General features: G+C 35.8%; 1 protein-coding gene across 4 annotated transcripts in view; it reads right to left on the reverse strand.

The window, feature by feature from the left end:
- The window catches only part of Cadps2 (calcium dependent secretion activator 2), a 512,216-nt gene that overhangs the window by 72,335 nt on the left and 412,569 nt on the right, over positions 1–27,312 (reverse strand). For all 4 annotated transcript variants that reach the window (XM_026388720.2, XM_026388719.2, XM_026388718.2 and 1 more), the window contains 2 exons: positions 19,861–19,964; positions 9,724–9,880 (listed from right to left, as the gene is read on the reverse strand). In XM_026388720.2, coding sequence (XP_026244505.1) covers positions 9,724–9,880; positions 19,861–19,964 — 261 coding nt within the window. The remainder of the gene's footprint in view (positions 1–9,723; positions 9,881–19,860; positions 19,965–27,312) is intronic.

Genomic DNA, 27,312 nt, shown 5'->3' on the forward strand with positions numbered 1-27,312 from the left:
TGAAATAGCCAAACAGAAACAGTGCTTTTCAGAGGAAGAGTATTAGCCATTTGGAAAATAGGGATAAAACAACTTTTTTTTTTTTTAAGAGTCTGATCCAGGAGAACTGATAGATAACATAGTAATAATAATTTCTCTCCCAATATTGAATATCATATCATGGAAATTGACCCCAAAGTATTCTTAGCCTTTCATACATGGCTGTCAAAACAAAAAACAGATTACAGTTCTATAAAAATGTCGCTGGCAGGTGGTATGTTTGTACTTTCTAAGAGTTTTAACACATAGGCACATGACCGCTTACTGGATATTCCAGGGCGCTGCTGGCTCCCCAGAAGGTCCTGACACGTTGTAAGTGCAGCAATTAAGCAGAGGGAATCCATGTGCTAGGCTGCATATCACAGAAGTGCTAAATCTGTCCAATTCTTTGAAGCCAATTTCATTATTTCTAAGAGCTACACTTGCTTCATTCACGAGGAAGGTGACTGTGGCCTTGGAGTTATCTGTTCTGATCCATGAACTTTTTAATAATTTGTGGATTTTCATTTGTGGATTTTCATCCAATTTTGCACATATGTATTTTTTTTAAAACAATGAAGTTTTGGCAGTGCTAAGCATCGAACTCAGTTCCTCTCCCATGCTAGACAAGAGTTATCTCTGAGACACATGCCCAGCCCCAGCACACATATATTTATTTATTTTAAAATTTTGGGGTGCATTATAATAATACATGATGCAGAGATTCATATTCATACATGCACACAATATAACAACTAATTTGATTAATTTCATTTCCCAGTACCTCCTCTTTCCCTACACATCTGGATTTAAAAACAGTACATCAGACACACTGTTTTCAAATTTTCATTAGCCTTTAATGAACTGTAGTTTGGGACTTTCTACATAGAGCCACTGGAGAAGTCTTAAGATTTGTGCTGCAGAAGACTACTGGACCAAGTGCACCCATCTCCTTCAGGAGATGGATTCTTTCTATGCATAGGATACAATTTCATTGAAACTTAGGCCAGTATGAGCCTATGTTACACATGGGAAGAGTGGAGGTTCTGTAGGAAAATATTAAGTAATGCTAAATAACAGGAAAAAAAGAATTTGTTTGTTTTTTTTTTTTTTGGTCAGTAGTGCTAGATATTGCAAATATTTCTCAAAGTGAAAATGTGTCCATTCAAAAAAAATATACCCCATGGGCAGGAAAGATATTTCTGAAGAGAGAACATTTTTTATTGAACTTAAGTAATAGAAGAGTTTCCATGAACAATTTGGAGGGGAGATTTCCAAGAAGAGGAAAAAGCTAGCACAAAACTTTAGGAAGGAATAAGCCAGTATTCTTCTAGAAGGATGAGTAAGGGAGGGAGGAGAGTGTTCATAGAAGTATCTAGATCCTATGGCTTGGTGAGGAGTTTGGGCTTTATTGAGTGCAATGGGAAGATTTAAGATTTAATTAAATTTAACAGATTTAATTTGTTATTATTAAGCAGAGAAGTGGCATGATATATCCTCTCTGGCTGCTGTGTGGAAAATGAAGTTACATGCCCAAGACTAGGGCAGAGAAGCTTCAATTTTTTACTGCAATTGACAAGATATAGGGTGATGGTGCCTCTGTTGAGGTGGCTAGAGGTGGAAGAGGGGAAAACGTTTCTCAGCAGCCTCATTTACTTTTAGGGATTCAGATAGCTACACATACTGATAGTTACTAAATTTAATTACTAGCAACCTCAATAGTCCTGTCTTATAAAATATTCGACCAATTATGTAAGTTTTCCACAGTATCTTCTTTAGGGCAAAGCTATACTAAAAGCCCACTATTTTAAAACTTTGGAAAAGAACATGACATTTACCACCATGGCATGCATATGAAAATGACTGCAATGTATTTATGTGATTCTGAAATTTGTCAGAGGCTGCACAACTACAAACAAGTGAAAGCAGTATTGGAAATAATTATAAATCCAGAGGACATGCAATACAATTTTCTTCTCTTTCTTTGATGAGTAAAACATCTCTTCTGTTTCATCTAGATGTTAAAAAATTTCCAGTTAAAGTGGGAATAATCATATTTAATGATAAATGTGTTATTTAGATGACTGATGCTGTTTTAATGATGCTTCCACACTGAAAAAGGCTTTATTTATTCCTGGAGATTCAATCATAGAAATAGAAGGTACAACTAATATTTAATATTTAATTGAACTACAACTAATATTTAATTCTGGTCAAAAGTTGGCTCATATTTCAGCTGAGAGTTCCTTTTTATTTTTTAACAAATTAACTCATGAACCCACATTTGAAAGTTTTAGAAAGTTGACAGTATTATTTCTTTGATAATCAGAGAGAAAGAAAGGAGGAGACAGAGAGATGGAGAGAGAAAGGAAAGGGGGGAGGGGTAAGGGGGAAATAAATGAAAAATACACATGGGTGGGGGAAAGAAAGGAAAGAGACCATTTGGCTTCAAAAGGCAAGGCTACAGAAACACACACTGTGCTATGCCTGTCTGTGTAAATGCATGCTCTTTTTCTTAGCTGCCCATATGTCAGTTTGCACCCTACTCCTACCAGACACTGACAAAAAACCCTCTTAATATGTAGCCTGAGGCACCAGAATGAGTGCTTCCATCTTCTCCAGCTGGTTTAATAACGACGGGTTAGGATTTGGAACTGTCACTTGTCTAAATTAAGCCTTTACAAGGCCCCCATTGCAATAATGCATTGGAAGAGGCAAATTCCCAATGTGGCCTCATCCAAGAACACTTCTGACACTATACCTGACATGTGGGAGTAAAATTGCTCTGGAGCCTCAAAAAGTAGTTACAACAATATAGGTGGAAGATCAGCACCTACTTTGCTAATCAAAATAACCATTTCTTTCTCCCCAAAGATTCTGCGTTTCCAATACCTCCTCAGAAAATAATGAAGCATCAGTGACATCAGACCTTATGATACAATCAGAAATAACAGAAAGAACAGGCTTAAATAAAGCTAAATTTTGGATGCAGATGGGCCCAATTATTTTGGACAGTACTAATAATTAAGAAATCAGTGTTGATTATTTTTAAAAGTACTTGTCATGGGTTTTTAATAGTGAGGTTTTTAATTATGATCTAATTAATAACTATTACTTAAGACAACAATCACTGGTTAAAATGAATAATCAAAAGAATTCATGCATTCTTTTAAGGGTAAAAGTATACTATTGACTCTTGAACCCATACGACCCAGTTTTATGTTACTCTTCTCTTTTCCAATTCGTTAGCATTTGTGGATTACTAGTAAGAATGGCTTTTTCCTCCTAGAATTCTAATTAGATATTTTAGAAGGAAATGAGTAATTCATGACCAGAAAAACAGAACAAATAAAAACAAACAATAAAATCAATTGACTTTGCCATAAACAAGGATTATTCAAAGGATTATGAGTTGTATCAACCCTGAGCAAGGCAAGTATAGTGTGTAAGTTAATCAGTTCCCTTCCACATTGGAAAAATGCATATAATGAAGACAGATACCTGTCATAGGAAATATAAATATGGGTTTCAGGAGGAAGGAGAACAGTAGTTAGAAAAGCAGTATGAAAAAGGAAACACTCATAAAACCAAACAAAACCCCCCGAGATCCAGGAATAGCACCTAGCCAAGAATCTGGCACATTAAATAGGCACTCAATAAATGTGTGTTTGTTGCATATATCAATAAAAATCCACCTCATAAGGAAACTGAAAGCAACACATTAATTTTAAGCAGAATAGAAAACACACGGTATTTTATATTTCCTTTAATGAAAAATTTGATAGGTAATTTTATATAGTTTAGTACCATTTAATGTATACTTTAACTACCAGAGTAACCTTCTAAAATCTCATCCAGCTCTCCTTTTTCCTTTAGGGGCCTTGTTTAAAATGCATAGATTCATAGATTCATTCATATATATATATACACACACACACACACACACATATGAATATCTAGGGAGAATAAATGGTAAGGAATGAGAGAGCAGATAGTATAGTTTCTTATTTGGGGGGTGATAAATTCAAATGCAACAAATCCATGCTTAAAACTCTGATGAAAAACTTCATAGGATGCTATACACATTGACTTACACACTACATGTAAAACCAAATGCACTATAGTTATGGGCATATATATGTTTGTATCGTCCATAGATTTTATGACTTGCAAGGGCAGATGATTTCTTATTTACCCATGTGTCTGCAAGGTGCCTGGGATTTGTAAAGTGTTGGCATTCAGCACCTGTTTCTTGTGGGATTGATTTAGGAAAAAGTCAATATAAATTTTAACCAATGTTTAGGGTGAAGATAAAGAAATCTCATAGTATAGAAGTTCTCATATTGCCTTTTACAATATTATTTAATTTTAAAGCTGGATGCAAAAATCAGTAATTTCACTACATCTATACATCGTCTTCTGATCTTTGGGGTTATGCCCTGCAATACCTAACTCCTTTAATGGGAACAACTGAGCACAGTTGTATAAAATATCAACAGCTCTCAAGTGTGGGGTTCTTGATGCCCATGGTCTTCAGAAGTTGTAAATGTGCTGTGAAAGACACAGAGGCATTTCAGCAATTATTATCTTTCAGCCACTAAACCCTAAGAAAATATAAAAAGCAGATTTAAATTGAATCAAATGTCTATAAGTAGTAAAGAAATGAGAGTTGTATTATGGAATTCAATTGAGGAGAAAAGGCTAGTGCTTTGTGGCTTTTCTGTCTTATTCTGATCAGTAAAACAAATTCAGATATACAATTTTGAATTCAATCATGTTTGATGATGAAAGTTAAATACATTTTCACATTTTGCTGGTCATACCATGATTTGTAAAAGTTCCTATCTATAACATTCTGCTGGTGTGCAGTCCCTCCATTATCTGAAAGCTACGCCTTTCTACACTGTCCCCAGTATATGTATACACAGAGGTATCTATAAACACCCATCCGTGAGTTTCAGATGCACAGCTCATTTAAGCACTGGAGGTGGGATAACATGTAGGTGTCAGCCCTCCATATTTCAGAGCTTGAAGATTAACCTAATATACAATACGGTGACCTAACAGTTCTTCATTTGAAAGAAATCTGAAAAATAATCTCTGATACAGCCTAAGTGTGAGAATAACCCAGCGGGATTTCCACCTCTTCATTTCTTAATGAGTTTTTTGATAATGAGAGGTGACTTTGCCAGTCACTCTGGGCTCTATTATGGCTAATTTGACTCCACTTCACTCTCCTTGTTAATTATTAACACTAGCCTTTTTATCCTCATGAGACCACATTCCAATTTTTTTTTCCTTTTTAGATTTTTATAAGCCCATCTTTATGAAGGTGAAAGTCTTGGAGAACAGGTTTTCACTTAGTGTAGAGCCTGAACATTTATTATTCGTTTAGGCAGAGACACTGTGACATTGATTATATACGCACGGGTGTTCTTCGGGATGGCTTTAATGTGCTAGCAATGTGAAAAGGCTGTTAATTAAAGAAGAAGCACTGTGGTATTTTTCACTTGGGAATCAGTTCCCAATAGAATGGTCATTTGCCACTTGCTAGCATATCCACAGATTAAAAGGTGACTAGCTCCAAGGGTTTGCCTTTCAGTAGTGCTGAAAGAAATCATTTGTGCCATTTGCAGATGGCTTTCATTTGTCAGAAGCGGTCACTTGCCATTTCTATTCTCAGGACAATTGTGGAAAAATAGCATGCCAGGGTAGACTCTATTTGTGCTCGATTTCTAGCCGTTTAGTATAATTTAACTATCATGCTAATTGCTTCATTATGAAAACATTTATTTTTCCTGATTTTAATACACCTCTCTTTCAAAATTGTTTCCTTACCATTTAAAGTGATTGCCCATCTAATTATCTCTTTAGCTGGCAGGGAGTGGGTAGGACCAAAGGAAGCAGGGTGGAAGGCAAGCTGGAGCTCAGTGAGTTCTGGCCAGAAACAAGGGAGCCTGAGTTTGTTTTCATCATCGGTCTTGCTTTGGGAATCAGTGAGTGAGGCTGTGAGGGGTGGGAGGTTGGGGACAGTTGCTAAAAGTGTGGTGCAGCTGGTACTCTTCCCTTGAGGAAAACCATCGTTCATCTCCAAGGGTTCTTAGAGCTACGACTTTCCCTAATCACCACTAACTGTAAGGAAAGACACACGCCCCAGATATAATGTGTTTTTTTTTTTTTCCTTTTTAAAATAGTAAACCAAATTTGAGGGCTTGAGTTCCTCTCCCTCCTAATTGGTTCAATCTTGTCACAGATGTTGCCTAACATGTATGCTGAGGAGTGCATACCTTTATCTGATCCTTTCAGCACTCTTTAACTCTATGCCCTATAAATATTTCCTGAGTTAAAAATATAAGTTCACAGAGAATTTCCTGTTCCTTAGAAATGCTCTATCATTTTATAAATTTCCCTAGAATCTGCTTTTGTTACTGTGTGATGAAACTGAGCTAGAGGCCAAGTGATCAGACTCCAATCTATGTCCCCAATTCCCTGTTGGCCAACCCCTGCCCAGGCTCAGGGCCACTTAGAAACTTAAGTTTCCTCAGTTGAAAAATGAAGAGGCTTAAGATCTCCTCCATACCCTAAACGAAAACGTCTATTTTAAAATATCAAAGCATAAAGATTTTAATAAAAGAAAAATGGTAAATAACCTGTGGCAGCGTCTGAATTATTCATTTAAAAAATCCTCAGCTACAAAGTTTTCAAGCAACAAATAAAGCACAAATTCTAATTAATATCTCCATTAATTTAAGGGGTCTTAGTAATTTTAATTTTTGGAAAAGCAAACATAAGACTAATTATTTAATACTATAATAACATTAATTGCTAATTATTTATTAATAATAAGTCATAATCATTTAATATCTATACATAATTAGCAGCATACCTTGCTTGAGACTCTCTCTCTATCAGGCTTACATCTATGTAACTAAACACTGTTATTCAGCAAATTATCTCCCTTTCCAAGACTGGACATTCAGATCTCTCTCTCTAGTACCCCTGGCTAGTTTAAGCTATATTTAAGCAGGATTTGGACTATAACTTTAATTAGGTCAATATGGCAAAAATTGTGATACCCTGACTTTCATACAAAGATCTTTTCTCAAGGCACATGGTGGGGGAGGGGGTGTGTGGCTAAAAAAAAAAAAATAGACACTCAGTGTTTTCCCATAGATTTCTAAAAGGATGATTTGGAGATAGCCGAGGTTGACACTGAACATTTGAACTCAATCTTCATCTGAGTATTAAGGAATGTAATAAAACATATAGTTATTAAAAATATTCTTCATTTCATCAAGGGTGATAGTAACAGCTAGAAAAATTACGTTTACCAACTACTGAGATAGTGCTTAGTGGTCTTGGTTTTGGAAAGGAACTTGTGAGTTTGGGATAAAAGTTACTACATCCTATTTCAATTCCCCAGATCACACTGTGTTCCCAGTACCAGAAGGAAATTATGGCACTGGGGAACATTTCTATTTATCTCACTACACGGAGGAGCTGTTTTCTTCAGAAATAATTGATGTTTTTAAAAATCTGTTAATCACTACAAAATCAAAGCCAAGATCTAGCCTTCTCCTTCCAAATGGACAGGTCTCAAAAGAGAGCAGTAATAAGTGTGTCTTATTCTGAATGAGAATCATACAACATAATAGCACAGAATGATACTTTATGCATTCAGTAGTTAATGATGTGGAAATGTTTAAAACAGGAGCAGAAAAAGAAGCTCTTATGAGGGCTGGGTTTGTGGCTCAGTGGTAGAGCACTTGCCTAGCATGCATAAGGCTCTGGGCTCCATCACCAGCACCACATTAAAAAAAAAAAAAAAAAAAAACTTAATAAACAAAATAAAGGTATGTGTCCACCTGCAACTTAAAATATTTTTTTTTAAAAAAGAAGTTCTTGTAAATGAACTATTTTTAAAACTAGCAGAAAATTAAAATTTTGTGGTTCAGTGTTGCTATCTCCTAAAATTTGCACTTATAATTCAAGAATTCTTCTTAAAAATACACAAAAAGTTAATACATTGGAGCTCTAGTAGTGAATCCCCAAGAAAATTTCTAAGAAATCTACAAAAAGTTTTGCTTTCTCTATAAAACAAATTCTAATATTTTGAGTAAGTTAAATGATTCATCATCTTTACTAACTACTTAACTGTGAACCTTAATAAATTCTCCTGTTTTAATAACCCTGTGTAAGATGTCTAAAAGTTTCAAGACAAAATTTAGACCAAAAACCCATGATATCTACAATGTTTATTTAGCATCTATTATGTATGAATTATCGTTTTATTTAATCCTCACCACCAATGACCCTGTAGATGCTGTCACTTTCCTTCCTTTACAAATGAAGAGCCTAAAGCTTAGAGAGGTTAAACTATTGTCAAAGGTCAAGTAGTAAGTGGCAAAGAAGTGTCAATCTGTTTGGCGCCAAAGCCCATGTTATTAATTACAATAACATGATGCCTCTCCTACCAGGATGAAGGTTCTTAACCTGGTCAAAGTCCTGGGATGTCCATGGGGAGTACACCATTGTCCACAATTTCACCTCTCAAAGGGACAAGCAACCAAAGAAAGGTAAGAAACACTGTATGAGGGTGAACAAAACCAATATAGTTACATATATGTGTGTGTTTATTTATTTATTTAAAAGACAACTGTAAATAACTGTAAAATATAGATTTAGGTTTAAAATATAGTAGTGACCTTTTGGGAAGAAAATAACAAAAAATTTGGATTTTTAACACATATAAGAATGTAAAAGTATAAATGGTGTGATCCTAGGAAACCAAGAAAAGACTTTGTTAAAAAAAAGATGGGAAGAAGAACTAGCCCTTTCAATGGGGTATGGGTGGTTCTGGTGACCTGGTGAGCACTGTGCTCTTCATAGTACCAAGTTCTAGAGCTACACAGATAAAGGGAGTGAGGACTATCCCAATGGTGATAAGAATGGTAGCCAACAAGAATTGGAATGGATAAGAAAACCTGATAAGTGAGGATGATTTACAAGGTATGGGACATGTGGACTAGAGAAGAAAATCCACAACAGAAGACCACTGTATTGATCAAGGAGAATAAGCTAGAACCAGAGGTTAGGAGTAGGTGGAATTCAACTTGGTCTATAATGTACTGGCTGCTAGACCACCTGCCAGAGTATCTGTAAAAGTTTTTATTGCATTGGGATAAAGGTCTGAATAGAGAACCTTTAAATTATCTTTATTTTAAATGAGCAAGTTGCATCACACAGGAGAATTTTATTATCATCTGAGGAGTCTGAGGAGATAAATTCACTGCCAGCCAGAAGCAATACCATAGTGCATGTTTGTATATGGCTCAACAGAATAATTTTTAGGATATTGACAAATTTCAAAGGTGTCTGCAAGAGATATAAGTATGTTCAAGAACTCTAGAAGTGCCAACATTATTGTAGATTTCTAGTTCACATACTGCAATGCAAAGGGTGCCTAGTTAAGTCCTTAATGAATGCTGGAGGATGGGAATAAGAGGAACCTAAGAGCTCAGGAACAATGTGGCAGCATCCCTGTCTCCCCCAGACCATGATATAACCAGAGAGTCTGAGCCTACATTAATGCTACCCATGTCAACTCTTCCTGGGCCCGTGTAAGGGCTCTGTAAATACACATACACATTCATGATACTCCCCAACCCTTCCCACTTCACATACAAAAGAAAATCAATTGCTCACTGTCATTTCTGAGGAAATTATTAAGCAGTTGAAAAAGAGGAAAACTATCCCAGGAATCTTGTGGTTGAGCCTCCAGTGCGGTATCCATATCTACTGTGAATAAAGCCCAAAATTTCTCTGCATGCTCAGCCAATAAATCAGGCCACCAGGCAAATGCCTATAAAAGGATAAAGAAATAAAGCAGAAACAGATAATTTGTTAGGAACACATGCAAACTCCTTAGCACTTGAGCAAAAATGACAACAAAGAAAACATAATAGTTTTAAAGGGTGAGAAAAAATTTTATAGATTCACATATTTAAACATTTAACACTGATGAATAAAATATGAAGTCTAAAAAAATTAAAATGTACAATGACAATGTTTATTGTTTTATAAAACAACTACATGTATAAGAGAATAAATGCAATTTATTGAATTATAAATTTATAATGTAAAACAAAACAAAATTCCTTTTATAATTTAAACATAACTATTATGAGTGTTTTGGTTTATTTGTTTCTAATAATTTCTTTTAGATATAAACATTAACACATTTGTCATCATAATCTTATAATAATTTGCTTTTATTTTACTTTTATTAACAGCAAAATATTCTGCTGTAGGGATATATTGTTATTTATTTAATCATTTTCCTAGCAAGACTGCTTTTTCCAAAGATTTGCAACTTTCAATAATACTGCTATAAATATCTTTAACTATTTATGTTTAATAATAATTATTTCCTTATGATGAACTTCTAAAAATTACTGGATTAAAGGGCATTGTAGAGACTTACACATTGCAAAAGCTCTCCAGGAAAAATGTTTACTCCCATTATTTTTCCATACAGCAGCTGGTCATCATTTTATGAATCATTTAAAAGTGTAAACAGGATCACACCATTTCTCTGCTTAAAACCCATTTTTAGCTTCCCAATGCACTTATTATAATAAAATTTAAAACCCTTAAATACCTTCCCAAAAGTACCATCTCCCTGCTCCAGGTCTAAAATATACTTTTATAGTGAGGATTTCCCCACCCTCCAGATAACTAGTATCTTTATTTCACAGGAGTGACTACATATGTCAATGTTTTATGTCTGTCTCTTAGACTATAAGAACAGTGTGTGTATATATACTCTATGTCACTTTCTATTCTGTTAGGAAGTTTATTGTGCATTTTAGGTAATAGAAATAATCACTTTTAAAAATGTCTGCTGTTTTGATGGGGGAAAATAATATTTAGCTTTTAGACAGTTCTTTAAAATAATGGGGACTTCTCTGGTTTCTGTTTTGCTTCACTTTGTGTCCCTCTAATTACAAAAGAGTTTAACAATTCTTCATACACTTAAGTACCATTGCTAATACTGTTCTTGCTGAATCGTTTTTCAGACCTTTCCCCATTTTTCTCCTGAGCAGTCATAATCTTTTAACAGTGTCATAATCATTTTAGGCAATGATCAATGTCATTTTAGGCAATGTCATAATCTTTTAACCAAATTACTAGAAAACATACGCACTTCTGTGATACAGATATTTTCATTATTCTCCCAATTAATTTTTTCATTGTAAAAAGATTTAAAATGTTGGAAGAGCCCACATGAATCTTCAAGCTTCATTTAATTTTAATAAATTAAATAGAATAAATTAAATATACTAGAAATGACAAACAATAGAACAGTGGATTACAAAAATTTGATACACCACTTTTTTAAAAAAACTTTTATAATAAACATGGTCTTAAAGGCCATAATAATGATATATTAATAAAAATTGCCCCTTAACTAATTAGGAAATGGAAATAGAAGCAAAGGCTGACTTGAAGAAGAAAAATGTAGTATAAATAAATAATAGACTTGAGAGTTATGGTCATTTTAATGTCTAACTCAATGACGAGTATGTAAACATAAAAACTTGATGGGAATGGTATGCCCTATGTACACTGAGCCTATTGTTATTTGCAAGTATTATTTTTGGATATTTTTTGGTTAAATATTTACTAGGATAGATATCTGACAAAAATAAAAATAAAATGACATACATGATTTCATTAGTATATCTTGTTTCTGCCTTTGGGAGCTGTAAGGGTGACCAAGAAAAGAACTTGAGATTCCTCATTGAATACAGCAGTATAGAAACCCTAGTAAAAAATGCAGTATTGCAGAGAGACCTTTACAAAATCTCACTTTTGGTTCACAGCCAATACTTTTGTAGAAGGTTAAAATGAAGAAAATAACAGTCATGTTAGGTCAGGATTATTTTAAGACTCTAAGAAAAATTTCCAAAGCTCATTTTAAAGTTAATTTGGAAATCAGAGCATGGGTGGGGAATAAAATATCACTTAAAAAAAAAGACTCAAGGTTTAGCTATCAACTAAAAAATTTCATTATGTTTTGCAGAAGTACATACTTATATCTCCAATTACACTCCTAATGAAGCTGTTCCTGATGAATATAAGCCAATCTATGATGAATGCCACTTGTTCAGATGATGCCTGGAGGAAGCTATTATCAATACTATTTCTTAAAATCAAAGCAAGAGTTGCAGTGACCCTGAGAACACCAGATCAGTTCTAAACCCATCCCTTCTGCCTGGTTGCCATCCCATTTGGTGGCAGTGATCCCACCCTAGGTTAGTAGCAAGAAGAGAGGCTGTATGATGTCCTTCCTAGGGTACCACTTCTTGGGAGATGGCAGAGGTTCAACAGCATCAGGGCTTCTTCAAGTAGGAGAAAACACTTCTGAGAAATGCATCTGTCAGTAGGGCACCAATCAAAAGTTGTGATTATCCAGTTTAAAGCTACTGGCTCTAATGCTAGGTCACTAAACAGTGTAATGTGATCACAGATGCAGTAGGCAATGCTTAATTTACTTAAGGCAATACAAGAGATAAATCTTGTATAATGAAAATACATGTGGCAGGCTAATAATACTTTGAAAGCCTGGTCTGTTTATGAAATATAGTAAAAAATAACTGGTAGGTAAGAATGAACCCTTAACCTAGAAGTAAAGTACAAGCTTTTGAACAAATGGTGAGACTTGAGTAGTTGGAGGTAGGGTCATCAGTTCTCTTAGTGGATTTCCAAAAAATTTCTCATTTTCAAATTGGCAACAACAATACTTACCCTCACCTCCCGCAGAGTTTTTGTTGTGAAAATCAAATCAACATGAAAATTCCTTGATGTACAAATGTAGACAAATATTGCTATCAGTTATTACAAAAATGTGTTGAAATTCATACATAGATCTTATAACATGAGTTTATGTGTTTTAAAAAATAATTTTCAATATCATGTAAATAGTTTCTATGTGCCAGGTGCTGTTCTAAAAGTTTTATGAACACTGTCTGGTTTTATTCTTCAAACAACCCTTTCAGGTAGCTGATATAATTATCCTTATTTTATATATTAGCAACTTGCCAACATCTTATGATTGGTAGGTAGGAGGTCAATGATTGAATCCAGATCAGCTGGAGTCTAGATAGCAAGATTTCTCAAACATATAACTTCTTAAGTAACTACAGATGGCACACTGGCTATATCCATCCATCAATCATCCATGTTTTGCAGATCAGAACACTGATACGTCCTTTGATTTCTTATAAGAAATATCTATTATGGTCTTATTTTTTAAAAAAATATTTTTTTTCAGTTGTAGATGGACAAAATACCTTTATTTTGTTTATTTTTACATGGTGCTGAGATAGAACCCAGTGCCTCAGTAAGTGCTCCATCACTGAGCCACAACCCCAGCCCATCTATTATGGTCTGATTTTTTTTTAAATTATTTTTTACTTGTAGGTTGACACAATACCTTTATTTCATTTTTTAAATGTGTTGCTGAGGATCAAACCCAGTGCCACACACATGCTAGGCAAAGGCTCTACCTCTGAGCCACAACCCCAGCCCTGATGGTCTGATTTTGAAAGTATAATTTTCTAGTTTCTCTGAAGTCTTAGGCTTTGGATTTCTTTTACCCTCAAATACAGTAAAAATATAGCGACTCAGGAGGCTGAGACAAGAGGATTGCAAATTTGAGGTCAGCCTTAGTAACTTAATGAGGCCCTACCTCAAATTTTAAAAATATTTTTAAAAAGGGTTTGGAATATAGGTCAGTGATTAAGTGCCTCTGGGTTCAATCCCCAGTAATTCTCCCCCTGTAAAAATAAAACATGAAAGGAGAGGTAGCTGTATGAATGAGCAAAAACAATGAACCCAATTTTGAAACATATTTCATGCTACTTTCCCCTCCAAAATGAGATGAGTTTGAAATCCTAGAATTTGTAGATGATCCTAAAACTCTGGAAATAAGCAAATGTCTAGGGTATATTCTGGCCCTGCCACATAGACATACTAATACTCAGATGCAGTACAATGTGATGCTGGAAGGCCACATTCTAGGACTATTTAAAGTCTTTGAAGAGGTCAGTAGGATTGACTAAGACATTTTGGGTGAAAAACTACTATCAACCTAATTACTAGTTCTATTTATTTTTACAATAGTTTTTGATTTGCTGAATATTGATTATCTCCCTGAAAATTAGGTTCACATAAAACATAAAGAACTGAAAATGTTTCAGAACATATGTAAGTATTTCTCTCACTCTTACATACTTAAAAATGAAATGCCAGGAATAAATTTGACCAAAGAAGTGAAAAATCTATACAAGGAAAACTATAAAACATTGATAACAGAAATTAAAGAAGACATAAAGAAATGGTAAGGCATCCTGTGTTCATGGATTGGGGAAACCAATATTGTTAAAATTCCATAGTACCAAAGCCATCTATGGATTCAATGCAATTCCTATTGGAATGCCAATGGCTTTCTTCATGAAAAAAAAATCCTAAAATTCATATGGAACTACAAAATACCCCAAATTGATAAAGCAATCTTGAGCAAAAAGAAAGTAGGAGTCACTGCACTGTTTGACTTCAAAAATACATTATAAAGCAATAGTAATTGTTATAACATGGTACTGGCATGAGAGAGAGAGGGGGGAGGGAGAGAGGGGGGGAGGGAGGGAGAGAGAGAGAGAGAGAGAAAAAAAAGGAATGGAATGAGAGCTTAGAACTAAATCACATACCTACAGTTAACTCATCTTCAACAAAGGTGTTGAGAACACATTGAAGAAAGGCAAAGTTTTATTTTCCAATAAATAGTACTGGGAAAATTGGATATCCACATGCAGAAGAATGAAACTAGACCCATGTTTCTTATCAGTTTTTTTTTTAAAAACTCAAAGTGTATTAATGACATAAATGTAAGATATAAAACTATTAGACAAAGCTATGGAGCTACAAGAAGAAAACATAGAGGAAACATTTTAGGACACTGGAATGGGCAAAGGTTTTTTTTTTTTTTTTTTTTTTTTTTTTTTTTTTTTTAATAATCCTTTAAAAAATCACAGAAAAAAGGCCAAAACTGACAAATGAGATTTTAACAAACTAAAAAGCTTTTGCATGGCAAAAGCAACAATTGAGGGAGTGAAGAGACAACTGACAGAATGGGAAAAAAATAATTCAAACCGTACAACTGACAAGTGGTTAATATACAGAATATACAAGGAAGTCAAACAGCTTTGTATTAAAAATAAATAATCTGATGGCAATAGACCTCAATAGGTATTCCTCACAGAAGACAAATGGATAACAGGTATATGAACAAATGCTCAACATCATTAATCACCAGGGGAATTCAAATCAAAACCAGATTGAAAACAAAAACAAAAACCCCACTCCCAGTTAGAATGGCTCTTAACACCAAGATACAAATATTGGTAAAGATGTGGAGAAATGGGAACGTTTGTACACTGTTAATGAGAAAATAAACTTGAGCAGCTATTATGGAAAACAGTATAAAGGTTCCTCAAAAACTGAAAACATAACTATTATGAAATGTAGCAGTCCCACTACTGGGTATTTTCCAAAGGAAATGACATTAGTCTGTCAAAAAGACATCTGCACCTCCATGTTCACTGCAGCACTATACACAAAGCAAAGATAGGGAAACAACCAAAGCGTCCATCAACTGATGGATGGATCAAGGGAATGGAACATACACACAATAGGATACAAATCAGCTACAAAAAGGATGGAATCCTTTCATTTATGACAAGGATGGAGTGGAAGTCATTGTTAAGTGAAATAAGCCAGACACAGAGAAGGAAACCCTGCATGAGCTCACTCATATGTGGAATCCAGAAGTGGATCTCATTGCAGTCAAGAGGTCGATCCATGGGCACTAAGGTATAGTTAGATAACAGAAAAGAGCTCTGGTGTGCTATTGCATAGTAGGATGACTATACATAATGATAATGTAGTAAACATTTTTCAAAGAAGCTAGAAGAAAGAATTTGGATGTTTTCACCACAAAGCAATGACAAACGTTTCAGGAGATAGATGTATTTACCCTGATTTTACATTACACAAAGTGTTCATATATTGAGCTATCACATGATGCACAATAAATATATCTAATGCTTATGTATCAGTTAAAAATAAAATAAATAATAAAAACACATAATAATTACTCAATTTTTAACAAACACCTTTAATAGGGCAAATTATACCCTTGTAATTTCTTTGGAGAGTCCTGCAAATGGAGTTCTACTGTGTACCCTCTCATTAGAAGTAGATAGTAAGGAGATTTCATTCATGGCCAATCTTTTGTATAATGGTTAGTTTGAACATATTTCCTAGACATGCATGCCAGCGGAGAGAAATAAGGACACAAATAAGCAAAAACAAATGGGAAAAAAAATACCTTTTCTCTTTATGTTTGAATTCATTCAGAAGCTAAATTTGGTTCAAATACAGATGTGTCTGTTATTGAGTATATAAGCACAAATATGTGTGCTCATGCTTAAGTCTTCTCCCTGTCCCAGCTCTGCTGCTAGAGCAGCTTGGGACAGAGCCAGTTGAAGTACAGGATCAATCAAGGCTGGGGCTGTAGCTCAGTGGTAGAGTGCTTATCTAGTATGGGTGAGGTACTGGGTTTGAATCTTAACACCACATAAAAACAAATAAATAAAAAATAAAAATTAAATTCTTTAAAAAAAATCACCCATCTGCAGAGAACTGAGAGAAGTCTACACTGTAGCTACCAAATTACTCCCAAACCACCTTGACTATGGTGCTTTCAGATGGTGGATGACATCATATTTAAAATATTTTAGGATCCCTAAATCAAAATTTTGCTATAACAATAAACACCCAAAGCAGGAATTTGAGCTGTGTTCATACTCATCTTGTTCCTCTTCTTGTCTACTACTTAACCTCTCAACACTGAGAATCCTGACATTTGCCAGAGAACAAGGGAGAAATGACAGAATGGAAGAGGATGGCTCCATCTCTGCTATGATGCTGTGTGTCAAATCTGTCAGCAGAACCAGGCAGGATGACCACTCCAGCCATTCTACTTAAATGGGAAAAGCACAATGAGGTTTATTTGAAAATACCTGTGTCTAAAGTCTGGCCTAGTCTTCTCCCAGTTACTAATCACCTGTGCATACCTGGCAAGTTGCTCAACCTTTCTGGATCTATTTTCTTGTTGGATAAATGATGCGTGTGGAGCGGGCATGCTGGTGAGAGCCAACAGCTTCCCTAGTGGGCACTGGGACTCCCCAGCATTGTCAGAGTGAGTGGCTTTTAGATGCAAAGCTGTCAAATCAGTTTGCCTGAAGTTTCTGGTCAGACATGGTCTCGTCACTGAAATGTAGAGACAGTCTAGAAGATTTTCTGGAAAGGAGCTTAAACCATCTAAGAAGGAAACATGAGAATTCTAAAGAAAACACCTGAGAGGAGAGGTCGAGAGGCTTTCAGAGAGAAGGGAAAACTGCCTTCTAAGTAAGTTACTGTCAAAGATCCGAAGGACAGGAAGCCAGCTTAACCGAGAAATTGTTGAAGGACACAAACAACCTCTTAGCCCTGTCAAGTAAACTGCCACTGTGCAGAGAAGGAGAATGAAAAGAATGGATCGACACACAGCCACTTGAAGTTCTCCTCAAAGGCAGACACGTTAACCTCCCCCAAGGGAGGGGAGCCAGGTGCTCTTTCATGGAGGAAAGAAACTAGCTCAGTGTGGAGTGCAGTCCACCAATTCACTTTCGAAATGACTCTGGGGTTACACCAATTCACTCTCCAGTAGTGCTCAGAGAAAAAGTTAGATCTGGTTTAAAGGATTGAAAAAAAAGACAGAAATCAATGTCACAAACCCAAGCCAAAATATCAAAATCTGTTTTGTTGTGCTTTACTTAGATGGCCAGCAGTAATTATGCCCATGATTGTGACTAAGGTCCATTTACCAAGAATGTAACAAAGATTAGATTACGGCTGTTTAAAGAAAAAAAAAAAAAAACAGCTTTTAGTTCTAAGGAAAGGATAAGTTGGCTTAAAATTAGTAGCATCAGAGTGGATCCTCTCTTAAATTCACATGAAAGAGTTATACCATGCTAGAAGAACAGTGGAACCAATTTTACTCACCTCTCTTCCCTGAGGGATCCCAAGAATTTGGAAGCATAGTGGAATAGAAAAATGCCAGTGTTACAAAGCATTTTAAAAAGGGGACATGACAACAGTTCTGTATTTAAGCATTAAGTACGATGATATTATGTTATAATTGTCTCTTTCAATAAAGTCAATTATATTTTTGTGGATTAAAAAATAAATAACATTTTAATTGTGTTTGATAGGTTATACTGCAGCATGCGTTCTCAGTGACTGCATGGAGTATATTAAATAACATTTAATTTTTAATTTCTATAAATGGTATTTGAGGGACCTGTTTAGCTGACATATATACTGCATTAGTAATTTTTTTTTAAATTTAGAAAGACCTAGTACTCTGAAGATAATGCCTTTTAACAAAAGACAAAGACAAAACATACATATATTTTATCACATAATCATTTTCATTGTAACATAGCAATGGTACTAGCTTAGAAAAGATCCTCCTGGGAATTCATTTCAAATTATTGAAGCAGCTGTTTCTTCAGTTTAAAATAAAATATCCATAACAAGTTCACACATGACAGATGCAAGCTAAAAACTAGATTCCACAGTGTGAGCTAAAAGCAGATGTTTTGAATGATCATATTTATAACCAGATACAATAAATCTTAGTTACCTATGGTAAGTTTTCATGAATCCTCTTTTCCAAGAATTTGCTTAAAATATAGATCCTGTAGTTTCCTGAATTTTTTGATCTAGGTTTCATTAGATATAAAAATTCTATAGATTCATATATATATGTATCTGGTCTTTTTCCCTCTTGTTCATTCTTATGCTTCTTCCAGAATAAAGCACTATTAGGGCACTAAAGTTTATTACATTTATTAGGTCCTATTCATTCCCCCCACCAGAAGCAAAAGTCAGGAAATCATTTTGTTTTTGTAAATAAATGCACAATCATTAGAAAGGCTTAGAATATAAGCTGTTTGCATGGAGAAAAACCACTCCAGAACTGTAATGAATATTAATATGGAATTAGAACTTTAGAATCATAAACAATGAAGTTTAATGAAAATTTAAAGTTTGATGATCAGAGGAGAATAATCAACTATAATTATGAATGTTTGCTATTTGATTTTCCCTTAAAACTTATCACAGATTATCCTTTTTAATTTTGATTAACTTACACTTCTAAACTAAAGTGATCACAGCATGGGGTCAAAGCAAACAATTTGGCCTCACAAGATGGGATTGTGTTCCAGCTTTGCTTCATAATTTTTCTTTTTGGTGATACTGGGGGATGGAACCCAGAGGCACTGAGTTTTTATATCCCCAGCCCTTTTTAAAAAGTCTTTTATTTTGAGACAGTTCTCATTAAGTTGCTGAGGCTGGCCACAAACTCACAATCCTTCTGCCTTAACCTACTGAGTCACTCTTCCATCCAGTTTCATTATATTCTTTTAGGCATTCTGAGACAGATTCTGTAAGTTCTTCTAAGACTGTTATCAGAAATAGATATGAAATTGTATACATATACAACTATAGTATATGTATGCTTTATGATGTATAGAAATTATATTTGTGGGAAATTCACATATGCTCTCAGTTTTCTCAAGGTGAATGGCTAGCTGTGTATCATTTGGCTACTTTCTCAGTACTTCTGCCACTACGAGAGAGCCTTCCTTATAGCTTTAAACCAGTCATCACCTCCGCATGATGCTCTTCATTCTGCTGTAAGACTTCTATGCAGAGCTCTGCTAGATGAAGAACCTCTTCCAGCTTCCTAGCAGGAGTTGCCTGGTTCATGGTCTCTATATAAAAAAGAAAAAACAAAAACATAATGTTACCTTGAAAAATACAAAGGGAAACATATTCTAAGATGTAATGATGAGGCTGCAGTATTGAAATAGAATGAGAAAGCATACTTTTGAGAAATAAGGGATGCAAGAAACACAATTGAATACATTATATTTTAAAAACCCAGTTCACCAGATTGTAGAAAATATTTCACCCACAAAGCAATCACAGGGATCTGTAAGTGCTTTGCCATTTAGTACATAAGAACTAACAGGTGCAACAGCACATTAGATGCTCAACTTCTGCAACAAACAAGTTATAATTCTCCTCAAGGTCAGAAACACAAAGAGAGCAGATACCACAGTCTTTTCCTCTCTCTGTATTGTATTATCAATTCAATACCATTCTCACCAGATGAGTCATTCCTGGCAATAGCAAAACCCAGGCTTTTTTTGTTGCTATTTAAATTCCCAGCTTGAATGTCTACAGTTCACGTTGATCTTAAATTCAAGAAGTACAAAGTCACCTAAAACAACTCTGACAGCCTGCAATTAACTGATTTCCTCTCCTGCTTCCCTGACACCATCCCACCCCACCTTCCAACTGTCAGGGGCAGGGGGATGGGGAAGGGCAGAAGCATTCTTTGAAGTTGAAAGTTCTTTCAGCATTAAGCCAAATTGGTGTAAAAAAGGACAGGCCACAATAAGATTAAGTATATGTACCAGAAATTCAGCAAAAGAGAAGGCAAAGTAAATGATTTCAAAGTACAACAAACTAGCAGAAATTAGATGTGCCCATTGTAATGAAACTGTTTCAAGATTGAATACAAAGAACAGAGTATTCAGTTAATGAAGATGAACTCTTGTCTTATCCATTTTGTGTCGCTATAATAGAATACCTGATACTGGGTACTCTAAAGAAAAGAGGTATATTCAGTTCATAGTTTTGAAGGCTTAAAGTCCAAGATTGGGTAGCCCTATCTGTTTGGTCTCTAGTGAAAGCCTTTCTGGGTACATTATGATGTGGTAGAGAAATAGAAAGAGAAAAGATTACATGAAGAAAGAAACCAGTGTGTAGGGTTGCCTTGCTTTATAACAACCCACTCTTTTGAGAACCGATTCCAAGAACTGAGAGATCAGCATTAATTCCTTCTGAGGCTGCTGTCACCATGATCCAATCACTGCACACTCATCTCTTATAGATCTCACCACCTCAATGCTGCTATACTGGAGCCCAAGCTTCCTGCACATGAAACTTAGGGGGACATCTTCAGACGGTATCTAAACCAAGCCATACCCACTCTGTCTTAGACTCATGGGCTCCATGAATCCTCTCTGTCCCATTAAAAAGACTGTATGGAGGGGAAATGAATTTTTTTTATTGGTTGTTCAAAACATTACAAAGCTCTTGACATATCATATTTCATACATTAGATTCAAGTTGGTTATGAACTCCCAATTTTACCCCAAATACAGATTGCAGAATCAGGAAAGGTAGCAGAATACAACAGTTACTAATAGGGCATTATGTAAAAATGTGGATGTGTAACCAATGTGATTCTGCAATCTGTATTTGGGAAATGAATTTTTCAGAAAAAGAATTTATTATTTGGACCTTAGGAATGACATTTTTCTTTTCTTGTTTTTTTTTTCTTCCTGAGATCTTTCCCCTCAATTTATTTCTCCTTTAAATTTCAGCCTTAAATTTTGAAGATTCTTGCATTTGCTCTGACCTAATTTGTTCTCAAAGGACACATTGTGATTCAGTGAAACACTACTTATGGTTGATGTTGGTCAGACAGTGTGGTGCATCTGGGATTTGTATCCCTGAATCCCCAAACCATGTACGCATCCTACTAAATTCTCCTGCAAGATGGAGAGCCATGGCTCTTCTATGACAGGGATCAGAGAACATAATGGTTCTTTAGGAGAATCAGCCTGTCAGACACCAAATAGTTGAGTGTGCCTATAATTCTCTTAGCTGTGAGGATTAGAAAGAAATATCACCAAGACCACAGCTTTCTAGGGCAGGGTGGGGAAACTGCAGAGGACTGCACTCACACTTGCTAAAGGAATAATCCAATAGACCTGGATTAAACAACTGAAGGCAGTATGCTCTGGCCTTCAACGTTTCTCAGTTTGAAATACCATAATTAACTAACAAATCAGAATGCATTCATGATTCAGTATTTCTGCCCAGCCATAAATTGCCTCTGAAAACACCATTTTGTGGAAATCTCTTATGAAAAATCTGGGTTAGAGTTGCCTTAGAGGACACTATGTAGAGCTGCCTTGGTTCAGTGTAGCAGAATTGCAATTCTTCATCCCCCCCCCCCCAAATGCTATGTCCTCTTACTTCCAGGTCAATTTACTTTATTTTTTAGTTGACAGTAGTATAAGATGTGCCCTGATCTCAAAGCAAAACTCAGAAGCCAACTTTAAGTATCCTTAGACATCAACTATAAAATTCTCCATCTCTTCCAAGGACATATCAACATCTTCAAACAAGGGGGAGGTCAAGGGGGCTCATGACTTAGCACCACCACCTGTTCCACTTAGGGGAGGCTCAGGCTGTTTAATCAAGAAAACAAGGTCCTCAAGAAAAGTTTGAAGCAAACATATGGGTGATGAGAGAGATGGAAGATGACTGCAGAAAGCAAGTAGGCTTGGGGTGACATCAGAGGGAAGATAAGTCACAAAGGAGTAACAGATGACTTGGTAAGAAGAGGGAGGGTTTCTAGAGAAGAGGAACTGTATGACAGATGAGGTGCATTGCAGAGGACGGAGAAGACGACAACAGGTACAAATGTTACAGTTCCTTGAAAGCCACTGTCAGGCATCACCTGCCACTTCCCATGTGTTATCCCACTGCTTTTCCTAATATCTTTTTTTAATCAATATAAATCACAGATAAGGACACATGTATAACAGAGATGAAATGCAACAGCTAAAAAGTAGTGAAGGGAAGACTTGAATTTCTTGTGGCTTCTAATTGCTATGTCTTGTATTTACCTGGCTAGAGCAAGGATGTGCTGGGGAATAATGGGTGACCATGGTAGGCTTTAAGTAAAATACTCAGCAGCCTGGATAATTCTATTGATATATAGCTTAGTACAAATGTTTCTTAGCAGGGCCTCAGAATAAATAAAATTTTAGAAAAACATACTTGGTGTTGTGTGCGACAAGGCTCAGTAAGGTTATGTAGTAAGGACCCTGGATGGGACCCCAACCTGTAGAGTGACAGGGATAGAGGAGAAGGCAAAGATGCAAGAGACAGTTTGAGGGAAGGATCAAAGTCATCCACAGATAGTCTTAAAGATTTCTTCAAGCTTAGAGAATCTATGCTGCTTATAAATTCTGGACTGTATCTATTGACTTATATTTAACATATTTACATGTGTACACATTTTTTTTTCACAAGGAAGGGTAAAGATGAAAGAATTAAAGAAAATTTTTATTTCATAGAAAAGGATCTTGTTTTTCATATACTTTAGCATGTTGTTGACCAAATCCTCACACCCAATTTGAAAGTTAAAGAATCAAGACTCTCATTTACAGAGTCTCAGAGAGGCTGAAGCAGGTGATCAAGGTCATGCAGCTGCTGCCTGGGATGAGATTTAAATCTTACCTCTCAATGACTTGAGTTCTTTTTCATTTTCAATTCTCTATCAGGAATAGCACACACATACCATCTCCTTAGCCACAACTAGGCAACAATGGGGAAAAAAATCACAGAAACAATTTCAAAACTTATTTCTGTTTATGTATGAATGTTTCAAAGCCAGCTTTTTACATTTGATGTTATCTTAAATAAAAACTCTGGTGCATACTCTGTGTCCTAGGTGAAACTCAACTATAGTCTAAAACATTTTATTCCTCCTAGATTAGGTTTGCTGAGAGGATTAAAACTTTGTACTTGAATGTAATGCTCACTCTAGTACTTTAAATAAATAGTATTTTTATCACCCCTGGTGCTCATCATTTGACTACAGCCAAGAAGTCTAAAGCATTCCATAGTCGGAACTCTATTAGATAACAAGGTTATGGATAGCTCCATCCAAGAACTGATGCTATGAATATTTGAGAATTTCTTCTTAAGGTATTTTCTTTCGCTCTTTTAGTAACATTTCCATGGCATTACAGATGTTCTCTATATTCTTCAGGTTTCACACCAAGTTGCTGACTGTTGTAATACATTTCAAATAGTGACATTTAAAACAAATATGCCCAAAGCAGCAAGGTTTCATGATGAATTTCAATGCATTGCTCTTGGCTATGATCTTTTTTCATTCTAAAACATTTTTAGCTTTCTATGATAACACTCCTTGGCTCCCTAAAGCGATTCCTTTTAATTATACCTCTGTACATTTAAGAAGAGATCCCACTGGGGAAAAGGGAGAGAGGTGAGAATATGTAGAGGACAGGTTGACTGCTTTGCTTTGGTAGGCTTTAGTTCTGCTCCAAGGCTTCAGAGAGGTGCAGGCTCCCAGCACATTCTCCTTGGCTGCCTCCCTTGCTGTCATTTCCTGTCAAGGTCCTCAGTGATGGATTCAAGATGATGCTCCTTGTTAAGATTGCAAGGGGGTGTGGGAAGATGACAAGTGAGATCACTTCAGTTCTTTTTTCTTCATTTTATAACGTGTAGAAATTTGTAATGCTTTTGACCTTAACTAAAAATATTTAGTTGACAAAGTTTGCATACCTTCAAATTATGCATTATGATTTGATGTACTTTGTATTATGTAATAATTATCACAAATTAATTTTGATGAGAGATTTTAAGTGTTCTCAACACATATATGCACAATGATCTTAACTTTTTATAGACTGCATCTGTACTTGTACTAAATAAGAAACAACATCTCAAGATGTCACTGACTGAAGGATTATATAATAATTCCACCCTAACGTGGCCCTGTCTTCTTTCCTTTCTTACACGTAGGACATGATGATTTTCAATGGGAATATAAAAAAGTAATTCCTGCATTTGTATTCAGATTTCTAGTTTGGTTTTTCAACTGCCCAGATTTTGTGCCTTTGAATTTTATCAATGAATATTTATTTCATTTAAGGGGCTGTGCTAGCAACTGAATGGATACAATGATGAACAAGACTATATTTCTGACTTAAATGAATCTATATATCTCTCTCCATAATCAGACTTTAAAGTAGAATATGGCAACATACCACCCATTTTTGGCCCATATGAGGAAATTCTGTAATGAAGTCTGAACAGAGGGCCAATTAAATGCACTCAGCATGCAATCACAGGGATTTTAGCTTGTAAGAAGTAAGACCAAAGATGAATCAACAGGAAGGCTTTAAATTGCTCATGCATATCCTGTGGAGTTCTTCAGAAAGAAATTATTTTAGTGGGTGAGTGTTTGAGTTTAGAAAGCGATCAGCAGTCCAACACAAAGTCTTTCCCTTTTTCATTCCTCACATGCAAAGAAAAACTTACTCCCTGTTGCTTCTTCCTCCCAACAGAAATCATATAGATGAGGAGAAAGTCCTGGCATGATATAGCTGAGATGAGAGACATGAAAGATTAAAGGGGGACTGTAGGTTAGCTGGGCAGGGTGATGTACACCTGTAGTTTCAGCAATCCAAGAGTCTGAGGCAGAAGGATCACAAGCACGAGGCTAGCCTCAGCAACTTAGTGAGGTCCCTTCTCAAAATAAAAAGGAGTGGGGATATAGCTGTATGATAAAACACTCCTGGGTTCAATCTCAAGTATTATAAATAGATAGATAGATAGATAGATAGATAAGGACTCTAGGAATAACTTTGGAAGAAGTGTGAAAGAGGAGAAGGACATAAGGAAAATGATCACTATATAGTTAGGGCATTAAAAGCAGGACTTCCTTTTGGAAAGAGATATTTCAATATGGAAGCATTAACCTGGGACACACTCTGAGCCGTAAACAGTCAGGTTTCTCCTTGACAGGTCAAAAAGAAGAAGAAAGTTGGGCCAAGGATGTGGCATCTGATTTCTTCTACCTGACATCCTCGAGATCATCCAGTGGCAAAGACTGTCAGCTACTTGTCTGTGGACTGCTTATCTACCCTCAGATAACAGCTAAGAAAAGGAGGAATCAATCCCCTCCTCTTTCTCCAGTCTTCAGTGAACTGCACATGCTGCTTGGGGCACATAAGCAATTTGCTCAAACTAGAGATAACAGAAAAGACATGGTCTTAGCTATCTCCTCTGTGTAAACTGCCTTCTGTCTATTCGGAAGCCATAGTTCCTTTAGGCCTAGTTTGCTGGCTCAGGCAATATTTCCTGGCTCCCTAGTCTGGATCCTAACTCTTTTCTAGTACCACTGCTTATCCATTTGTGTGATCCACACAGATGGCTCAGTTGGAAAGTCTAAATCCTCATTTAGGTTTTCTTATCCATCCTCCAGTTCCAGACAAAGCAACCTGGGGTAAGTGATATGGTGCCAGAGCCAAGGGCAGCCAGGCTCCCAGGAGTCTTAATCCTGGCCAGATCTCAATACTCATGAGCCTTCTTATCCCAAGAGGGAAGGAGGGCAGGTAATCAGACACTTTCTTCCCATTAAACCAAACTATTCCCTCCCCCACCACCTGTCTATGATTTCTTTACAACTTGTGACTAGGTTAGATGATTTGGGGGGAACTTCCTGTATTTATTGACCTAGAGGGAACAGTATATAGCTTGCTAAGACGACTGCTCCAAAAATATGGGGGAGAGGCAATTCCTAAAACTCATCAGGGCATATATACACTTGCTACGTTAACTGTGACTGATGAAAGAGAAGCAGGCCTCACTGATACTTTCTCTAACTGCACCGTAAATGATACTATGGTTCTATGAGTGCTGGGATATATATTGCTTTCATCAATGAATGGGGTATCTTCAGTATAGATTTGCGGTTCTCAACTTCAGCATGAATCAGAACCACCTGGAGGACTTGCTAAAGCACAAATTGCCTGGCATCACCTCCAGAGTTTCTGATTCAGCCTTCTTGGGTGAGACCCAAGAATTCGCATTTCAAATAAGTTACCAGGTGATGTTCATGATGCTGGCCTAGAAAATGCACTTTGAGAAATATTAATGCTTTATGAAAAACAGAAGTAAAAACAAAGGTGACCTATGAAAACTTTATTCTTTAATGGAAATCAAGTTACATCTTCATAAAAACCTTATTTTAGGTATAAGATGACTGCAGATTCTGAATGAATTTTACATTTCTGAAGGGTTATCTAGATAGGATGTTGTTCCTACTTGGGCAATCCTATATGTAAGAATGAACATAATTAATCTAAGATGGCAAGGCCTCCTGCAGTTTTTCAGAATCCAAGAGAATACTAATGTCACAGTTGTTTGAAAACAATAATT

The sequence above is a fragment of the Urocitellus parryii genome, chromosome 3, assembly GCF_045843805.1.
Source record: "Urocitellus parryii isolate mUroPar1 chromosome 3, mUroPar1.hap1, whole genome shotgun sequence".
In the NCBI taxonomy this organism is placed as follows: domain Eukaryota; kingdom Metazoa; phylum Chordata; class Mammalia; order Rodentia; family Sciuridae; genus Urocitellus; species Urocitellus parryii.